General features: G+C 44.3%; 1 protein-coding gene across 2 annotated transcripts in view; it reads right to left on the bottom strand.

The window, feature by feature from the left end:
• Positions 1–20,255, bottom strand: part of pHCl-1 (pH-sensitive chloride channel 1) — a 94,161-nt gene that overhangs the window by 26,685 nt on the left and 47,221 nt on the right. For both annotated transcript variants that reach the window (XM_084606294.1, XM_084606293.1), the window contains exons 3-5: positions 13,690–13,769; positions 4,257–4,321; positions 1,961–2,267 (exon numbers count right to left, since the gene is read on the bottom strand). In XM_084606294.1, the coding sequence (XP_084462420.1) occupies positions 1,961–2,267; positions 4,257–4,321; positions 13,690–13,769 (452 nt within the window). The remainder of the gene's footprint in view (positions 1–1,960; positions 2,268–4,256; positions 4,322–13,689; positions 13,770–20,255) is intronic.

Here is a 20,255-nt window from a genome sequence, read left to right as displayed (position 1 = left end):
CAGTATAATCCAATTACTCACCAAGAACTACAAATAAAATCAGTTTACAAAGAACAAGGATTTGGATCGCATTGTCGCCAATGTCTTTTAAAATGCAATACATTACAGTGGCCAGGTATATTGCAGCGAACTCATACATAAAAAAAGGCCAAATATTTCACAGCTCAGCGGTTAATTTTCATTCAGAGATACACCCGCTGATGCCTCTCTGGACGCCAGATACAGTGACCGTTGGCGTCTGTCTAAAGCTGCGTCGCCAATGCTTTTGAGGTGCATCGACAGGTATTTTGATGACACGAGACGATTCTTTGGAGATTACATTTACTATTCGTGCAACATAAATGAAGTAGGCAATATGAGTGATGCATGGGCAAAGAAAAGCGGCTATTGGCGTGGTTTCATCCTTAGGTTTAGAAAAAATACCGAATCGATCGATTAACAACTCAGGATGTGAAACAGTAGAAATACCACAAAGAAAGTGAAAAATGTCCTGCCTGTCAAGTGATTAACTATGTTCTTGAAGATGTCACGAAAGGGAATCCACACGAAGAAAACTAGTGTTCGATAGGATCTCATTGCGTGACGGAATGGAATGACAGCTTGTCAATCTTTTCCTGGAAGATAAACACGTACACACGACCAACAGGACAATACTTTCTGAGCTACGAAAGAAATCAGTTACTCTCAGTATAATGTTAGAAGCACGGAAGTATAACATCACATGCATTGATAAACTAGTGTCGCAACTGAGGTTCCCATAGAGCAGCCAGCTTAGCTGTCGGAACAGATAAATAAGAACTATGTAATACATTGGCTGCTGCGTTGAATCAAGGAAACTTTTGCCCCAAAAGCGACAGGAGATTATACAATGATAAGAGAGGCGCAGCCACCCGACTGACTTTATTAATGTTTACGTGAGCTTGATAAGCATGTTCTGTGCGAGAGAGGGAGACGGGAGTATAATAAAGTCTATCACCAGTCAGCACCACTACGATAATGCTTCCTGTTTCTTCTCTCCTCTCATCTGTTTCTTTGCTCTCGGTGTCGTTTACCGAAAAAGAGTGCTCTAATATGCTTCTGACGCAGTCTACTCAGTCTTCTAGAGTTTTTTTCTGATGATTTTTAGAATTTATAACAGCGATTATTTCTTGTGGAATAAAGCACGAACGAATATACAAAGTGAAAGCTTTTTTCGCAGAGTTATCCGCCTCCAGCGGTCACTACGACTGGAATGATCGTCGTCTTCGTGGACATGTCTCTTTTGGTGTAAAAACGTGGGGCGCGCCTCCACACCTTTAGAAATCTGAATTTGTATCTGAGCAAATTTATTCACTATTCTTTGCACGACCCCTGACAACACTTAAAAGTAAAAAGTAACTGTTTTTCTACACTGGCTCTGTATGTATCCAGGTACACAAATAGTTCTCTTGTTTAACCAGCCTCTTAACCTATTGTAATTCGTGATATTTCTAGGATGCTACATATATACATCAAAATCAATTCAGAAAACTACATCGCGTCTCCTGCCTACGGCTTAAGATTTGCTATTATCCTAGTCACAGCGAAATCAGATTCGCTGGCCGACAAACATATCTATCAATACTGCCTTAATATATACAAGTTATTGTTAACCATATTATCCTGTTGATTACATGGCGCCTCCGGTCACGTTTCCATTTCCTCGGTAACCCTCTTATACTTATGAATGCTAGTTTGGGTCCCTACAAATATCCACTCAGCAAAAAGAAAAAAAAAAGTAGTGATATCGACTCTCTGTCTTCCAATCAGCAAAAAAAAAAAAAAAAAAAAAAACGAAAAAAAAAAAAAGTAGTGATATCGGCTCTCCGTCTTCCAAGCAAGACTTCGCAAACCTGATGTATTAATCTGAGCCTGCGTGTCCTTCGTGAGCAGCAAATTGCCATCAGGCCTCACAGTTCCCCCGAGAGTGTGACGCACTCACTGCTCTCTACGGCGAAGGGGCACTTTGGGTTGTCGAAGGGGAATATCTTGAGGTTCCCCTGGCACACGAGCGTCATGTGTCGTCGGAGCGTGTAGAGCACCGTTCCGTTCGGGTAGAGGCGCAGGCTCATGTGGATGGGCGCCAGCGGGGACTTGAACTCGCCGTGCTTGAGGAAGTAGATGTCGGGCTTCCAGAGGCGACCCTCGTGCAGCAGGCCGTTCAGGTGGCTGCCGCCCTCCTCGGTGGCGAACCACTGCAACCGCTGGTCCTCCCAGCGTTGGTGAAGTAGGAACTCGATCTCGTATTTCTGCGAACACCACGCGATCAGCGCCCTCACGCACGCATTATGATGCGCGACGCTACCAAATCGCCTTGGCGTGCGACGCTGACCTAACGAGGGCCGTCACTTTCTTCAACTTCTGACAGGTATTGAAAAAAGTGCTCGATTTTAGGCTGCCCTGGCCACCTGGTAACGGACTAAAGAATAGCTGAAGCTCTTCAAAAGAAAACAAGCACCATGCAAAGAACGCCCGAACTCTAGTCCATATTCTGGAACGGTTCTTCAACGATCGATACATTTAATTGCGACCTTTACCAAAGGATATCACCGGCTTGCGACATCATTGCAGGGAGCAAAGAAGCAGACGAAGCTTCACCGGTTCCGGTGATGGATATGGAATACAGGGAATGCAAGCAGGCAAAACAGATTGCTTAGGATTATTTGAAAATCTATCTCTGATGCTGTTGCTTCACCTGCTCTGCTAGTTGTAGTGCCGCGACTTACACCACCCAAGAAGCTAAAGAAGAGACATTCAGTTTATTCTTTTCTCTTTCCTCCCCAAGACCTGCTCAGACTTGAACCACCTTCCCGCCTGCATCGTCTCCATTTCTGAACCCGAAGCTTTCAAATCTGCGCTTCTTCATCACCTATGTTAAAGAATTCTCCTTAGTTATAATTTTTGTTTAACTAGTTAAACCACTCCTATCTGTAACGCCTCAACGGCCCTGATAGTAACCAAATAAATAAATAAATAAATACTCGTACCACACCAGCCTAGACGTATTCTTCGCACTCCAGCAATGCGTTCAAGTTAGAGCCGTAACGTCGGGTTGATACAAGATGTATTGCTAGCAATGCTCGTGAATATCAGCTTACTAGAATGTGTGAGAGTGTTCTAAAATTCCTATTAGCGAACAGAATATCCACGTATCAGATTATTCGAACGAAATAAATGGTGTACTTTGGGAATTATTAGAATAGAAAACGATACGCCATACCGGTTTCAAATACATTTCAAATAATTCCACAATGTTCGAAAAAGCCCCATCATAGTATTTTTCTTTTAGAACTGCCCGAGAAACGGAGCCTACACGATGCTGTGTGCCATCCTTCAGAGATCAGTGTCTACAGACTTAAGTTCTTAGTGAAGCTACGTGGTCCATGCATATATATATATATATATATATATATATATATATATATATATATATATATATATATATATATATATATATATATATATATATATATATATATATATATATATGCAATGCGCACGCTCTCATTGGTCATGCGCGGCAGGCGTGTTCTTAGCCGGCTGACATATGGCGCCATCTCGCCCCTCAGGGTGAGCTGTCACACTTAGGGGCCAATCAGCACGTAAACTATCTCAGTGTATGCGATCATCTTAATCTAGCAAAGCTAAAAGTAATACGGTACACGGTATGCTGGACGTGTCTAGTAAGGCAGGGCGAAGCAGCAAAGGTTAGGCAAGTTTAGCAAACTTGCCTTATTCCCCGTCTCGGATGCCATGTCTTATACGTGCTGTCGCCCGCCTCATGCTTTACAGTGTTTGGCCGAATTTTATACCCAATACCCAATGGGAAGTTGGAAATTGCGGAATGGGCAGTACAAAAAATAGGGAGCCCTTTTATAGCTGAGCATCGAGATAAAGGCCCTTGCGCGTTCAAAACTTCGGGTGGTGAAGCTAAATTTTAGATGCATAATCGGCAACGCAAAATACCACAATCCCTTTATCAAGAATTTCCTTCAGACCTGAAATACTGCACAGCAGCTGGTGCCCACTCTGATAGCATGGTTTCGTGTACTTGAATTGTGATTGAGGTGCTCACGCGCATCAAGCTACAACGTGAAAAGAACAACTGGTACGATCACTGGTTGTGGTTCAGTGAGCTTTATAAACCGCCGATAAAATAGAACTAAAGAAGCCAAAAATAATTGAGGTGCAGTTGGCTCGCCAGGGCGTGCCGCATGCAGGCACTGAGGGCCACGAACCAGGCTTGACTCGTCCGGCGAAGAAAGGGTCAGCAGGAGGACACTCACGTTGACCTGGGTCCGCTCTGCGGGGAAGGAAAGAAGGGTCCCGTTCAATGCGCGGCTTGTTATATCTGCCCGCAGCAAAGTGCTCGACGACTCTCAGTGCACCGAAGGTGGGCACCTATCGACCAACGCCCTCTTACGCCAACGTTTCTTGGGAGGAGCGAAGAAAAACAAGCAGCTTTTATTAGGCTAACCCCTAGATTGAGGCGACCCACTTGTGGTTATTATTATTTGTCTAGCTTCCCTGCGATCCATCTTGTGGTCTTGCGTGAAGTTCATACTTGAAAGCGGACAAATAACTTCTTTCCTCATTTCTGTGGGCCACGCGTCTTTTGCGTGAATGCCGGCTTGTACATTTAGGACTACACGTTACTCATCAAATAATTGAATCATGAACCGCCGTAAGGATAATCAAATAAAGAAAACTCATTTGCGTCATGATGCTTTCGAAGCAATCAGCATTTGAAAATATCTTTACGTCATACATAAATAGCAGTCCAAATATTGTATTTGAATACGTTAACTGAGTTTTTTGTGTTAATTGAAATCTTATAGCTACGCACCTATTTGCCTTTTTCTAATACTATTGATGATCAGCCATGTTATATTCGCTGCATTACTGTGATCTAGATACCTAAAAATGAATGTGGAACGAGCGTGGGCCAAAGCAAAAGCACAAGTGTTTCGTGTATGCGCGACAAAGTCGCGCAGACGCCTGAGTGCATTCAAATTGCGTATTCCTTCGAAACAATAAACGCCTAGCAGTCGATCTACTATAGCCACAACTTCTTTCGACGTCTTCTTGAGAAGATTAAGCGTGCATGTTATTTGTTTCAGACATTCCTGTGCATCTGCCTTCTACCGCCTTTTCGTTCAAGATGACGTCGTCAGTTTTTGCTCAGTTCCCACGTCAAGCAGCACGGTAACTAAAGAGATTCGCGCCCTCATTCCAGGTTAAAGGATTCAAGTAATCCTTGAATCGCTGTCACTCAAGTAATGCTCCCATCTTTCATACAAGCCGCATCCAAGCCTTCACAAGCCCCATCAGAAGTCACGACTAGAGCAAAACTGACCCTGGCAACGTTTAATGCTAGGACCCTAGCTAGTGAAGCTAGTTTAGCAGTGCTGTTAGAGGAACTAGAGGGCATGAAATGGGATATCATAGGGCTTAGTGAGGTTAGGAGGCCGAATGAGGCATATACTGTACTGAAGGATGGGCATGTACTGTGTTATCGAGGTTTACCAGAGAGGCGACAACTAGGAGTAGGTTTCCTTGTCAATAAGTATATAGCGGGTAATATAGATGAATTCTATAGTATTAATGAGAGGGTTGCAGGCATCGTAATTAGGCTTAATAAGCGGTATAAACTGAAGGTTGTACAGGCCTATGCACCTACATGTAGTTATGATGACCAAGCAGTTGAAAGCTTCTATGAAGATGTAGAATCGGCAATGCGAAAAGTAAAGACGCAGTATACTGTACTAATGGGCGACTTCAATGATAAGGTAGGAAAAAAACAGGCAGGAGACAAGGCAGTAGGTGACTATGGCATTGGTTCTAGGAAAAGCACGGGGGAGTTACTAGTTGAGTTTGCAGAGCGCAATAACTTACGAATCATGAATACCTTCTTCAGCAAACGGAAGAACCGGAAACGGACATGGAAAAGTCCTAACGGAGAGACTAAAAATGAAATCGACTTCATAATGTGTTCAACCCCCGCCATTGTGCAGGATGTAGAGGTAATCTGGAAGGTGCGATGCAGTGACCACAGGATGTTGAGGTCCCGAATTAGCCTAAATCTGAAGAAGGAACGCAACAGATTAGTAAGAAAGAAACCCATCAACGAATTAGCGGTGCGGGGAAGGGCAGAAGAGTTCAGGATCTCGCTACAGAATAGGTATTCAGCTCTAACTGAGGATGGCGACATTACCCTAGAGGCAAGGAACAATAATTTCAGAGATATCATTACTGAGTGCGCGGTAGAAGTAGGTGGTAGGATAGTTAGAGAGGATACCGGTAAGCTGCCTAAGGAGACGAAAGATTTGATTAAGAAACGCCAGAGTATGAAAGCTTCCAATCCAACAGACCAGATCGAATTGGCCGAGATATCAAAGCTAATCAATAAGCGCAAGGTGGCCGATATAAGGAAGTATAACATGGAGAAAATTGAGCATGCTGTAAAGAACGGCGGAAGCCTTAAAACGGTAAAGAAGAAATTGGGCATAGGCAAAAATCAGCTGTATGCGATAAGGGACAAGGCGGGCAACGTCATCACTAATATGGACAAGATAGTCAAAGTAGCCGAGGAGTTCTATACAGATCTCTACAGTAGCCAAAGTAGTCAGGACCGTAATGAGATTGGCGGTAGGGAAAAACAGCCAGACGTTCCACCAGTGACGAAGGACGAGGTCAAGAAAGCACTAGAAACTATGAAAAGGGGGAAATCAGCTGGAGAGGATCAGATAACTACAGATTTGCTGAAGGACGGGGGGGATATCGTGCTAGAAAAACTGGCCACCCTGTATACGCAGTGCCTGGTGTCATCGACGGTACCGGAACCATGGAAGAATGCAAACATTATCCTCATTCACAAGAAAGGGGACTCTAAGGACCTTAAATATTACAGACCAATCAGCTTACTGTCTGTTACGTATAAGGTATTTACTAAGGTAATCGCTAATAAAATCAGGACAACCTTAGACTGCAATCAAGCAAAGGATCAAGCAGGGTTTCGGAAACGGTACTCTACTATCGATCATATCCATACCATCAATCAGGTGATAGAAAAATGCTCAGAATGTAACCAGCCCTTATACATAGCATTCATTGATTACGAAAAAGCATTTGACTCAGTTTGAAACCTCGGCGGTGATGCAGGCATTGCGAAATCAGGGGTAGACGAGCCGTACGTGAAAGTGCTGGAAGATATATATAGTGGCTGTACAGCAACCATAGTTCTGCATAAAGAAAGTAACAAAATTCCCATAAAGAAAGGTGTTAGGCAAGGAGACACAATCTCCCCAGTACTATTCACAGCTTGTTTAGAGGAAGTATTCAGAGACTTGGAATGGGAGCAGTTAGGGATAAGGGTAGATGGAGAATACCTCAGTAATCTGCGATTTGCTGATGACATTGCCTTGCTAAGCAACTCGGGGGATGAACTGCAAATAATGATTGATGACCTAGACAGACAAAGTAGAAAGGTAGGCTTGAAAATCAATATGCAGAAGACTAAGGTAATGTTCAACAGCCTCGGGAAGGAACAGCAGTTTTCATTAGGTAGCGAAATACTGGAATTAGTAGGCGAATATGTCTACTTAGGACAGCAACCATAGTTCTGCATAAAGAAAGTAACAAAATTCCCATAAAGAAAGGTGTTAGGCAAGGAGACACAATCTCCCCAGTACTATTCACAGCTTGTTTAGAGGAAGTATTCAGAGACTTGGAATGGGAGAAGTTAGGGATAAGGGTAGATGGAGAATAACTCAGTAATCTGCGATTTGCTGATGACATTGCCTTGCTAAGCAACTCGGGGGATGAACTGCAAATAATGATTGATGACCTAGACAGAAAAAGCAGAAAGGTAGGCTTGAAAATCAATATGCAGAAGACTAAGGTAATGTTCAACAGCCTCGGGAAGGAACAGCAGTTTACATTAGGTAGCGAAATATTGGAAGTAGTAGGCGAATATGTCTACTTAGGACAGTTAGTAACCACAGATCCGGACCATGAAAAAGAAATAACAAGAAGAATAAGATTGGGATAGAGCGCATTTGGCAAGCACTCGCAGATTATGACTAGCACCTTATCGGTATCGCTCAAGAGGAAAGTATACAACAGTTGCATCTTGCCTGTACTCACCTATCGGGCTGAAACGTGGAGGCTAACCAAGAGAGTTCTACTTAAGTTGAGGACTACCCAGAGGGCTATGGAACGAAAAATGGTAGGGGTAACATTAAGAGATAGAAAGCGTGGAGAGTGGGTCAGAGAAATAACTCAAGTTACCGACATTCTAGTGGAAATTAAGAAGAAGAAATGGACATGAGCAGGATATGTAGTGCGAAGAGAGGATAACCGATGGTCGCTGAGGGTAACAAACTGGATTCCAAGGGAACGAAAGCGTAGCAGGGGGCGGCAGAAGGTTAGGTGGGCGGATGAGATTAAGAAGTTCGCAGGGGTCAAGTGGATGCAGCTAGCACAGAACCTGGTTAGGTGGAGAAATATGGGAGAGGCCTTCGCCCTGCAGTGAATATAATCAGGCTGATGATGATGATGATGATGATGATGATGATCTCCGGATGAGTGAAATCTTGTACAAATTCCGCTCCAGTACACTTCGTTCTCCTATGTACAATTATTGCGTCAGGATATGGAGAGCTGAGTTTTACTGCCGAAATCGAGGTTGTTAGTGCAACATTTGGCCACAAGGCTCACTATTCAGTAATGAGCCAGTAATTTACAAGCAGTCGCACGCTTAGTCGTCTCGATGCATCTCAAAATGGTTCTGGCTTTTCTAAAAAAAATTGAAAATACGTAAAGTCGAGCCGTGCTGAAAGATGAACTGAGTTTGTGAGAAAAAAAACACACACACCTTCTTAGTGTGATTTGAGCTCTGGTGTACAATGAGCTTAGTTCATAATTCCGCATGTAGGGCCAACGAAAGTACTACAAAAGTGCTTACTCATACAACGTTTGTAAAAAAAAAAAAAAAGCATATTGCTGAGAAGTACATAAGCAGGAAATATGCGTGCTGGCGTTTCATTAGGGACGTACTGTGTATCTTATGGATGGCAAGATATCTTAATTATCGCTCCTCGTCTTGATCAACCTTGAGAGTTTTGCTGACAGCAGTGGGCATACTATCTTCATTTCTTTTCAAACCAAAACATAGTGACTGCTGCTTTCCGTAGGAAGGTGCATTGCAAGAAAATTCATGAAACACCTCCTGTGAGCGTTGGTTAAATGCTACGTTCTCACATACATGACAGCAATAAAAATATGCAGACTACATAGCTCTGTTAATCCCGTAATACCGTGCCGCAGCAGGGCATTTTGGCAGGATTGTTTTTGCTGTGTCTCAATTAATAAACGTTATTTTGATGTTTTAATCAGGCAGCCATGGTTCCAGATCGAACATTAGATGTGTGCTGCAAGAGTAAAAGTTCCGAAAACACTGCAGAATCTGCAGTGGAGAAATGCGAAAGCCCGAGCGTTGCTGCTCCATACGGTACATCGCGCGCCCCTTGTCGAACACAACCAGCGTTCCGTTGAACGCATCAAAGTTCAACAGCATTCTATAATTGGTTTACATGAAAGGAGCAGTATCTGTCACTCGCGGAATCTCGCTGACACATCTCCCGGACAACACAGCTACGCTCAGTCTTGCACATTTCTCCAGTGCAGATTCTGGAGTGGTATCGGAATTTTAAGGCGAACGCCTTTAATGGCTCATGCCTCGCCAGCATGTCCATCCATTCGTACGTCCGCGAGAAGTGTCCCACTTCGCGAGATTCCACGGGATATTGCGAGATTGGGATGGCATCCCCTGATGACGTCATCGGCCATGCCAGAATGTGACGTCGTCGGTCAAGTATAAAAACCGAAAGTGATGTCACATCCGGTCATGACATCATGCCTCGTAATGGTCTATGACATCATCAGGTGATTCACTCATGCAAAGCTGACTCCGCCGGGCGTCCGATACGGGTGCCCATGCTATGCCTATAATTTGCTCAGCAAGTCGCAAGCACATCCACTTTCGGTTGGCGCTACGTCATGTCCCTTGAACGTCGACGTTTGTCGTATAGCTATTCCGACATCTGATTGATTTTACGTCTACATTCTTGACTCGTACTAATTAATTAATAATTCTATTGACACAATTTTTATATAGCATCCTCGTACTATCTTTAATCGATTAAACCATTCATTTTATCCTGCGCCTACGAGAACGACTCAAGACTGTACACAATTTTCGCACACATGATCTTGCCGCATAGCCTAGTAATACTTCCGCATTATTAAAGAAAAAAAAATATTCCTTCGGCACTAACATAAATGCTTATAGCCTTCATAACCACGAAGGTGCTGCATTACGCCGGAACTGGCATATATCGCATATATACCGCATATAGCTATCGGCAGGACAAACTTGATTCTACATTGAGGCGCTTTCCGAACTTTCATGTGCTGGATAAATCCAACGTAGTGCTTGGCTAGTTGCTCCTTATATTAGAAACGTAAGCAACACAACCACAACCTCAAGCGAGGACAGGCGCACAGCAGTCCACACAAACATTGTCCATGTGTTTTCGCGTGGTGGTGTTTTGCTTAGGCTCTTACCCTATTGCGTGTTCATTGACGCGTCTTTTATTGTCGGAAAAACATCAGAACGCTGCGTAAGAGCGACCTAATCCATATTATCATTATAAAATTGAATATAGTTATCTTCACTGGCTCTTCAAGATTGCTTCGTATGGTCCACTCTATAGGTGTACTTTGATATAAACGGCAGTCTCCAATGCGTAAATGAAACTGTAATTCTAAACGCCCTTCCAGTTCTTCTAACGACATCTAAATCGAAACGGAGATACAAATGGCGCAGAGAACGTTCCATTGCCGTAGCACTATACGCAGTGGTCATAAAAGTGGCTCATATAGCCAACCATCAGAGGGCACGGCTCCCATAACCTTGCTGTCCAGACGCATTTTTATCTCATTTATACGTCACGCGGGTGCTAATGAACACACTGTAGTAACGGATGGCGTTGCCCATGAAGACGGGAACATTTGCGGAAAAGGGCAATTACTGGGGCTCCCATCACGCCCGCTCACTTCCCAGGCGCACGGACGTGACCAAATGTGGAAGGCGTACCTGTCTGAAAGCTTATGACAGCGCCTCACTTACGAGCACCGCACTAGGGCGTACGGACCACGGCCCAACTGAGGACGGCAACCGTTTGCATGATTTGAACATGGCTTTAGGCGGAATTTAGTATTTGAAAACATACATGGTTTGATCGCACTTTCTTATATAGTCCTTATAACGGTAAGGGTGCAGAGCAGAAGTGTATTGCAAAAATCGCATAATGCAAAACGAATGCAAAACTGCAACCCAGATACTGCACATTTCCACGACAGAGCATACTTAAACAAATGCAGACGAACATCAACCCCACTACTGCAAATTTCCGCGACAGAGCATACTTGCGAGCAGATTTACCAGATATTCTCTAGCGAGGAGCACTCGACGGAAGGATATTTAAGACTGCGTTCCGACAAATTTTTAACCCCTCTTGAAAACAAAATAAACAAAAAGGACCTAGTGGCCGCTTTGCTTGTTTCTCTATTCGTACAGGAATGCAGAGATGGACAGCTTTTTTGTGAAATGTCCCTGTTCTGAAATTTAAAAAATGATGTCAGGGGAGGTTTTCTTTGACACAAGCATTGCAGAAAGAAGCCTGCAGTCAGGCGTACGCTCCTTTTCATTCTTAACTGGCTGATTCGGTCATCTTGATTTGAACACATGGTTACAGACATGTTCTAATGATTCTCTATAAAATGCTGGAATGATTTCGGCTTAAGCCACAATTAGTCGTGTATGCAGGGGAGCGGTAGAGGCTAGCTTAACGGTTTAACGAAGTGAACAGGAGGCTCGCAAGATATGGCGGTGGAACCATGAGTGAAATGTTGGGTACATTTGTTTTTCCAGTCTCGGACTACTTGCTGACAGGTCTCAGCTTCCGCTCCGACAGAAAGCAGCTCCTGGTCACATAGCATTGCAAGCTCCTTACATCGTTCGCTTTCAGCAGACGACGCCAAGCATCATGTCACTACGATTCAGTTCTTTCGGAGTGACGCCGCACGCAAGTTTGTCTTTTGGCGTGCCTGTAACACTAGTATAGATAACAGAGGCGCCAGTTAATCGGAGCTTTTTTGCAAACGAAGCGTGACATGCCTGAATGCGAAGCGTTGTACAGGACTCAGTGCTGGGTTGGTTTGCCATTGCTGCTAGCGGAGCTCCTCCAAAGGCCCAACTCATTGCATTCGAAAGCTAACGAAAGCGTTTGAAAAGACATTTACAATAAGCGTATCTGCTTCAGTGCACAGTGATTCGCTTGCGACGCTTTCAGACTTGCGCGCTGAAAAGGTTGCGAAACAGGTGAAGAACTTGACAGCACGAACAAACAATCCGTGTTGGGGGCTCTGAACGCTTTCGAAGTCTGCACAGAAATTAAGTCAAGAAAGTGAGATGCAAAGCTGGAGCTTGTGTGTTTATGTAGCGCATGATATTGTATGCAGGTCCAAGAAAAATACTGAGAATGCGCTCTGAGACTAACCCAAAATGGCCGGCAGCCCGGAAGCTTTAGTGGGGGGGGGGGGGGAAGGGGGGGGCTTCTGGTCTGCCCCAGGAAATTCGAACGGCGGACAACTCTCAGCAAGTAGTCCTGGACAGTCCGGGTCTGATAATCGAATGTACCCGCTGCGTAGTCACATCTTCGACATGATGTCCCACAACCGCAGGAGTGATTTGTAACTGTCGTGGCAGAGCGCCCATGGCCTACTTGTTCACTGTGCTATAGCGGTCGGCGCGCAGAGGTTTAGCAATCAATGTGCCGTGAATTCTGTATACAGTGGTGAACATGTGCAGCGTTACAATGACGATGGTGTTTAAGTAAGAATTCCGTGAAGTGTGCGGGAATGTGATCGCTGATGAAGGCCGGATATTCAGGCGAGTTCACAGGCTCTAAATCGGCGTGTGCGACTCTCAATAAGGCAGACAGCTGTGAAATGCGAAAACAGGACTGCTGCTTTAGGCCTATCATGCAGTCGCTAATGTAAGGCAGTTTTCGCTTATTAACGGGCTAAGCCAGTAAGCTTAGCATTGCTAATTTTTTATGCGTTTAACCAGATGTTCTCAGCGCCTGTAGCATCTGGCTGAGGAAAAACAAGCGGACTTTTTATTTAGACTTATGAGGATCCTAGTGAGAGTGTATCGTATACCATGCCCACTCATCCTCGGGAAAATTCATGGGACTATACAGAAAGGCTACCATTGCATGCAGCGAGAAGAGAAGCTGAATTAAGCGGTTGTTTCTTTTTGCAAATGTTTTCGGGACGAGAAAGCCTGAATAAATACAAATTCGTTCTTTCATGTCATAGTCTGTGTGGTCAGGAGAGCCAAACTGGGTTCATTTCTAGCCATGTGCCAATTAATAGAAATGGGCAGTGTCGCAAAGGCGGCTGACGCTGATGTTGGCCTTCTAGGTCAAACGCGGGGTTTGCGTAAGATTGACGAATACGCTTGGCTTTAATCGACGCAAAGGAAGTATGACATAACACGCGATTCCAACACCTACGCCCGCCCGACATCCAATCATAACCCACCTTGTGGTCGTATCCGGTGGTCGTAGCGCACCGGGTCCAGCAGGTAGTCGAGTATCTGCTTGTCTGTGTAATTGTGGAACCTGCGAACGACGACGGGAGGTAAGGAGCACTCTGCGGTATGCATGACTTGTAGAAAAGTGCGACAACAGCACAGTACAAAAACTGTTCATATGCACAACCCTTGCGATATCTGTAGGACTGCAGAAGGTTGCTTATTTGCCCTGTATGCAGTCTGCACGTTGTCCTCCGAGTTGGAGAAAAACACTAATACTTTTTTTAAAGAGTTGCATTTCTGGATCACAATTTCACGCCAATAGAAAACTATAATTAAAGCAAGAGCGGATGGTATTTTGCGAACTGCATCTGTCGACGCGCACGCTAAACATAAAACAATACACGGTCAAACCAACAACACAATAAAAATTAGCCTAGTAAAGCACCACACGCTGAAGCAGCAGCTGTTGTGTTAACCCGAATGCTTTCATCCTCCCAGGCGCGTCCGGAAATGCTATCTTGTTTCTACGACTGAACGCACTTCCAACCAATCATAGTGAGCTGCTCTTCGGCAGGCGAACTTCCAGTCTAAACACGGAGTTTTGTCTATGAGTGGCGCTTCTCGCTCACTCTCTGTAGTGCGAGCTTTGCGAATGTTGAACGGGGCACAGACATATCCTTGCCGCCTTTCTCTGCTATGTTTGCCAACCATCGCAGGTTTGTTGACTCAGGATACTTCCTGTTCTCATCTAAAACCACACGCCACGACTAGCCGGATTTCTCGCGACGCACTCGCGAGCGTATCGTCAGAAATGTGCATAACGACGCCTAAGCACATGCTCGCGTGACTACTCGGTCGCTCTGGGCAAAGTTCTTTGAAAGCATGGTAACAGCGCTGAGAAGAAAAAGAACCCCCCCTTCCTTTCCTCCCAGGAAAAAAAAAACATGAAAATATAGCGCCGAGAAAAGTAACGGTGAGGAATGGATATTCGCGAGAGTTGAAAAAGATACCGTAATGGCCGGAATCAGAATGAGCCGGGCGAGCACGGTTTGCTTTTTATTCTTTGTTTTCTTTCGCCTCTATCGAAATGCGTCGTAGGAACGAGGACCTGAGTATTGAATCAATGTGGACTCAGGAGCTGACTTAATGCGTATTCAGATATTGAATTAATGTGGACTCAGCAACTATATAATTGCGGTGGGCTAAATCATTAGGGGTATTTTCGGGCTAGTTTGTCCCTGTAGGTAGAGGTTCCGATAAGCGGTTGTACTGAACGTTATATGTTTAATTTCTCCATTCAAAAAGCAAATTTCAAGCACATTATACTGGCAGTTCTTTACAATATATTTCCATAAGCGAATTTGAAGTGGCAGCTGCCCAAGGGGCAGATGAATCTACCTGTAACGACATTAAGTGAGAAATCCAATACTCCGGAGAGAATAACCCAAAGCATCACCTGCAGTCTACTTGAATCTCGCCGTAAATTTACTGAAAGTGCCCATGTACTATAACGATAAAAAGATGCGTACAGAGTGGCATGTCCTGGCATAGATGTTGAAATTATTTGTGTGCATGTACGTACCTCGCCGGAAACACACATTTGCCGGAGTTGTCTATGACGTAATATTGGAAGACTCTAGCCTACCTTTTTTACCATCCCGCTAAAAGCATGTAGGAGCCGCTTTGTTGGGATTTCTTTCTATCGCCTCTTTACCTTTGTAGAGCTTTTTTTTTTTTTTTTTTTCAAATCGTTATAGTACCTAAATCACGAGCATTATTTACCAGCAATAATGCTCGTATGGAAGGCCTACAAGAGTAAAGATACGTCATATGGTCACAGAGCTAAAAAAAAAAAAAAAGCATTCGTCGTCTTGCAGAGGCGACTCATAAACTTTTGCAACCAATAGTACAAGTTTCAAGCGCAGACTCTGCTTGCTGCTTCATATATAAAACTGCCACGCATATTTTGCAGCTTTCTTTGTCTCGGGACCCGCAACAAAACGCAGTGACATGTCAGCTCCAACAAAACATTCTACGTGTTCGATTACCACACGAGTGAAACACCGGAAAGCTTGTTTTCCCCGTGTCACTGTGCCTCAAGGGTAAAGAAGCCCCCCGATGGAATGAGCGAGGTGCACTTCGTCGCGCAGCACTTCGACGTCAAGGTTCGCCGGCTAGCAGCCGCATGCGTCAAGGCTTCCGAAGCCCTCAGGCGACGTCCGCAATGGTTGTCACTTAGGCGAATGCTGGCGCCGCATGCAGGGGCAGCACGGAAGAAAATGTAGCCAGCCACAAAAATTGATAATATCTCAGCCACAGCGCACTATACGATGGCGTTGTACTTTTTACATAAAATAGGAACTGGAAAAGGACGCGCACAAAAATAAAAAAAATGTTACGGGACTGCGTTTAAGTCTGCTGAAGAGCGGAAATGGCGAAAACCACTTTACAGAAATATTTCACTTATTGCCTTGTCATTGTCATAGCTACTATCATCATTATCACTAACGCTATCGTCATTGTCATCACTAATGTCATCCTCACGCTACACAACGTGAATTTTGATCGGTTTCTCGTTTTGGTCGGTTTCTGCGCGCTGAGCTGGGGATTGAAGGTATAGTGGTTCGATTCACGGCAGAGACTGTTTGTTTTTGTTTTTGTTTTTCTTTTTTGGCGAAAGCCTTTCTTATGAAACGAAATCCCGTGCGCGATATCTGTGCGCAAGATCTGTCATATTCTATGAGATTCCGCGAGATGTGTTCTTGTCTAGCATTCCTTCCCACACTTAACGCGCGCCAGGGGCACCACGTGACGGGATCGATGGTGTACCGTCCAAATTCACATTTGCAGGAGAAAATGCAGCAGATACTGCGCCTTTCTTTTCCTGTAAGCCTATAATGATTATATGTAGGACTGCAACGAATTCCGATAAGAGGCAAACGACGAGAAGCAAATGATAGAAGAGCAACAGTAGACTTTCGCCATTCTCCTCTTAAGGGACATCTAAGAGACACTTAATTTTTTTTTTTTTCTGTAATGTCAATGCGAAGGACGTTTTTTGATGAAAGTTTCTACTCACATTTTCTGTACATGTCACGCATGAGGCAAGAAAGTCGTTCGCCTTAATACACCACTCTCTAGTTTACTTCCTTTTGCTCTTCAAGACAGCTAAACAATGATTATTTTTTTTAGAACGAGGGTGGTAGGAGGTAAGGTACGTGAAAAGCACCCGGCTATCACGTTCTTCTTCTGTACTGTGTGGGACAAAAGACCAGTTCTTTAAAGTGCTTCCTAGAAAAAAATGAGGGCCAATCCAGGGAATATGTTTTACGAATTGGCAGATCTTTAGGTGCCTGATGGCGAATGGGTAAAAACCTCGCACCACTAGCATACGCAGTGGATACGTTTGGAGAAGAGAAGATTACAAGTATAAAATCAAACCTACGAAACCACAGCCAAAGTTTACAATTTTACACCTTTCGCCTCAATACTCGTTGTCGCTTTCTATTGAAAGTTGTCCCTCTCAAAAGGAATAATCATGATAGAGTATGAGCCTATATACCAAGCGTAATGGAAGGCTGGGGATATGCTGTGACCAGTCGAGGTTCTTTAATGCGCCCCAAAACCGAAGTGCACGATGTGTTTTGGACTTTGCCAGCACAGGAACACAGCCACTGCGGCCTGTAATCAGGCATAGCACGTTGAGTCAACAGCGCGACTGCAAGGCGTCTTAGCCCATAAGCCGCTTACTCTCTGTGTGCTGGAAAGAAAAAAGATAGGCCATAGGCCACACTCGATTTTGTTCGAGTTGCATCCATGATATGTCTGTCAGCTGCCATTAGACTTAGTAGTAGTAATAGAGAACAACAGAAAGGCATTTTATGAAGGCGGTGGATGTTAATGATGGTAGGAGTTTAAATACAAAAGCGAAACAAAAGGAAGCAAAATATGTTTACGGCCGGCGAACTGACACGTAGGACAGAGAATAGCGAGAAGTACAGAGAGAAGAACAGAATTTGTTTTATGGGGTTTAACGTCCCAAAGCGACTCTGGCTATGAGATTCGCAGTAGTGGAGGCCTCCGGAATGTTCGACTACCTAGGGTTCTTTATTGCACACTGACATCACACAGCACACGAGCACCTAGCTCTTCGCCTGCATTGGGATTAGATCTCATATCCTTTGACGCAGCAGTCGAGCGCCTAACCACTGCACCACCGCGACGGGTCAGAGAGAATAACTTACTTTTAATGTGCTAGCTGCTATTGCATTTCGCTGGTTATGATAGTGCACAAAAATAAGGACCGACTGTTCTACCTTAGTATCAGGCCTTGTTTTTGTGCCCTTCGAGAACTAGCAAAATAGAGAGAAACAATACCCAAGAAGGGCAACGATATAGTGATGTACCAACGCGGCCAAAAAGTAATACTGAGGAGGGTTTTGGTATTTGAAATTTTCTCACGCGTTACGTAGAGAAGATCTGATAGTCACTTACTAGATCTATACGAGAGCGCACAATGCATAAGTTATACTTTCGGGTATTCGCTAGGATAAGCAGGAAAAAACGTTTTTTTCCGCCGAGACGTGCTCGGTATTAATATGACCGGGACTAGGACGGGACATTCTTTACATAATAGAAAAGCTGCCACTGCATGTGCAAGTTTTCCTTTTCTCCAGAGTGCCGCGGAACATGTTTTCCACTGCCTTTATCGAAGTAGAAAAGCGAGAGGTGGCATACCATACTTCGTGGCGATGACGAAATAAAAGCATTTGTGGAGGAGTAGTTTAAACCAGCCTCTGTCTTAAAAATAATGCAGTGAATACTGCGGATTGCAGCGTCTAGCTGCGACTCAACGTTTTATTGCGAAGTAGTTTGGAGGCAAGAAGAAATTTCTAGCTGCAAGAGTTTAATAGGAATTTTTTAAAGAAACATGCGCACATGTAGCCATCGAGCACAGTTGAGCAAAATAGGTAGAAGAGTCGAAAAAGAGTTTTTGTACCCATATTTACTGTCACACGCTATTATACTCAGATGTCTGCGCACAGCAATATTTTCAAACAAAAATAAATTGATGCCTTGCTCGCATGACGTCTGTTCAGAGTGCCTGCAATCGTATGACATGCGAATAGGAAAAATAACGTGAAGGGACACATTTTTCAGGCGACTCCGGAGATCTTGTTCGAAGGAAGCGTTCAAAAGAAAGCGTTGAGACGTAGAAACCCGTGCATATCAGTAAGTGCGACAGTTACCAGCGGCAAATAAGAAAAATACGAAAAGCTTCGTATTCGCCAACGACAGCTTAAGCCACTTACAGAAGTGAGGGATGACAGCACAACCAGCGTACGCGAACAAGCTAGAATAAGAAAATGTAGCCCGAGAAACTGTTTTCACTGTGAGGAAGAAGGATCTAGACAAGTAACGCAAAACGAAAAAGAACGTTCCGCCCAAATGCATTTTTGATAAGAACGACCCAGACAGCGCAGGCAGAGTTATAAAGAAATGGCGATTTACGTCTACTCCGCGCACTGCACTCATGCTCCTTGTAGGCATATGCATACTCCATGGAGCGCAGAGCTCTAGAACACTACGAACGCTGCTCTAGGGTGAAGAAAAGAAGCAAGTTTGCAACAAAGCTCAGGCTGGGTTATTTTTTCGGGCATATTTTGCAGTAATATAATCTACTGTGCCGATGGTGGGCTAATGCACAGGATCAAGAATAAGTGACCCGGACCGCAGTGGTAGCGGGCAAAGCTGCGTATTTTAAGGCTTTAGTAAATATTCGAGACTGCCAGCTCTTAGGGATCATCATCATCATCTTCTTCATCATAATCATCATCATCCTCCGCCTGACTATCCCCACTGCAAGGCGAAGGCCTCTCCCATATTTCTCCAATTAACCCGGTCCTGTGCGAGCTGCATCCACTCGACTCCTGCGAAATACTTAATCTCATCCGCCCACCTAACTTTCTGCCGCCCACTGCTACGCTTTCCCTCCCTTGGAATCCCGTTTCTCGCCCTAAGCGACCATCGGTTATCCTTTATTCGCGTTACATGTCCTGCCCATGCCCATTTCTTCTTCTTGATTTCCATTAGAATGTCAGTGACTTGAGTTATTTCTCTGACGCACTCTGCATGTTTCCTATCTCTTCAAGTTATCCCTACCATTTTTCTTTCCATGGCCCTCTGCTCTATAGCTCTTAGGAATTGAGGTCAGTAACTAGCAGTCAGGTTACGTTAGCACGACAGATCTGGCTGGCTCTTGGTTTAGCTATTTCCTTCCATCTTGTGGCTACAAAAAGACCCTATAACTCTGCACATTCCACTCTGGGGCTCAAGGTGGTGCATTGCGTAAGCGCGCAGGTTTCGCAGTCTACAGAAAAGAGAAGCCATGCAACAGCTTCTAATAAAACCGCTTCACAACATAACCTTCAGACATATGAGTAAATTTAACCTGCATTTTACAAAAGTGGCCGCAATACAGAACAGCTCTATATTTTTTTATATTCTTAACACGTTTAGTGCCATCGGCTGACGGCATGCTTCAGCCTGGTATTTCACACGTTACTCTTCA

The sequence above is a fragment of the Amblyomma maculatum genome, chromosome 6 (genome assembly GCF_055883805.1).
Source record: "Amblyomma maculatum isolate TAMU_Amacu chromosome 6, ASM5588380v1, whole genome shotgun sequence".
NCBI classification, from domain to species: domain Eukaryota; kingdom Metazoa; phylum Arthropoda; class Arachnida; order Ixodida; family Ixodidae; genus Amblyomma; species Amblyomma maculatum.
Note: the sequence above shows the minus strand (reverse complement) of the source record. Positions and strands in the feature narration are given on the sequence as shown.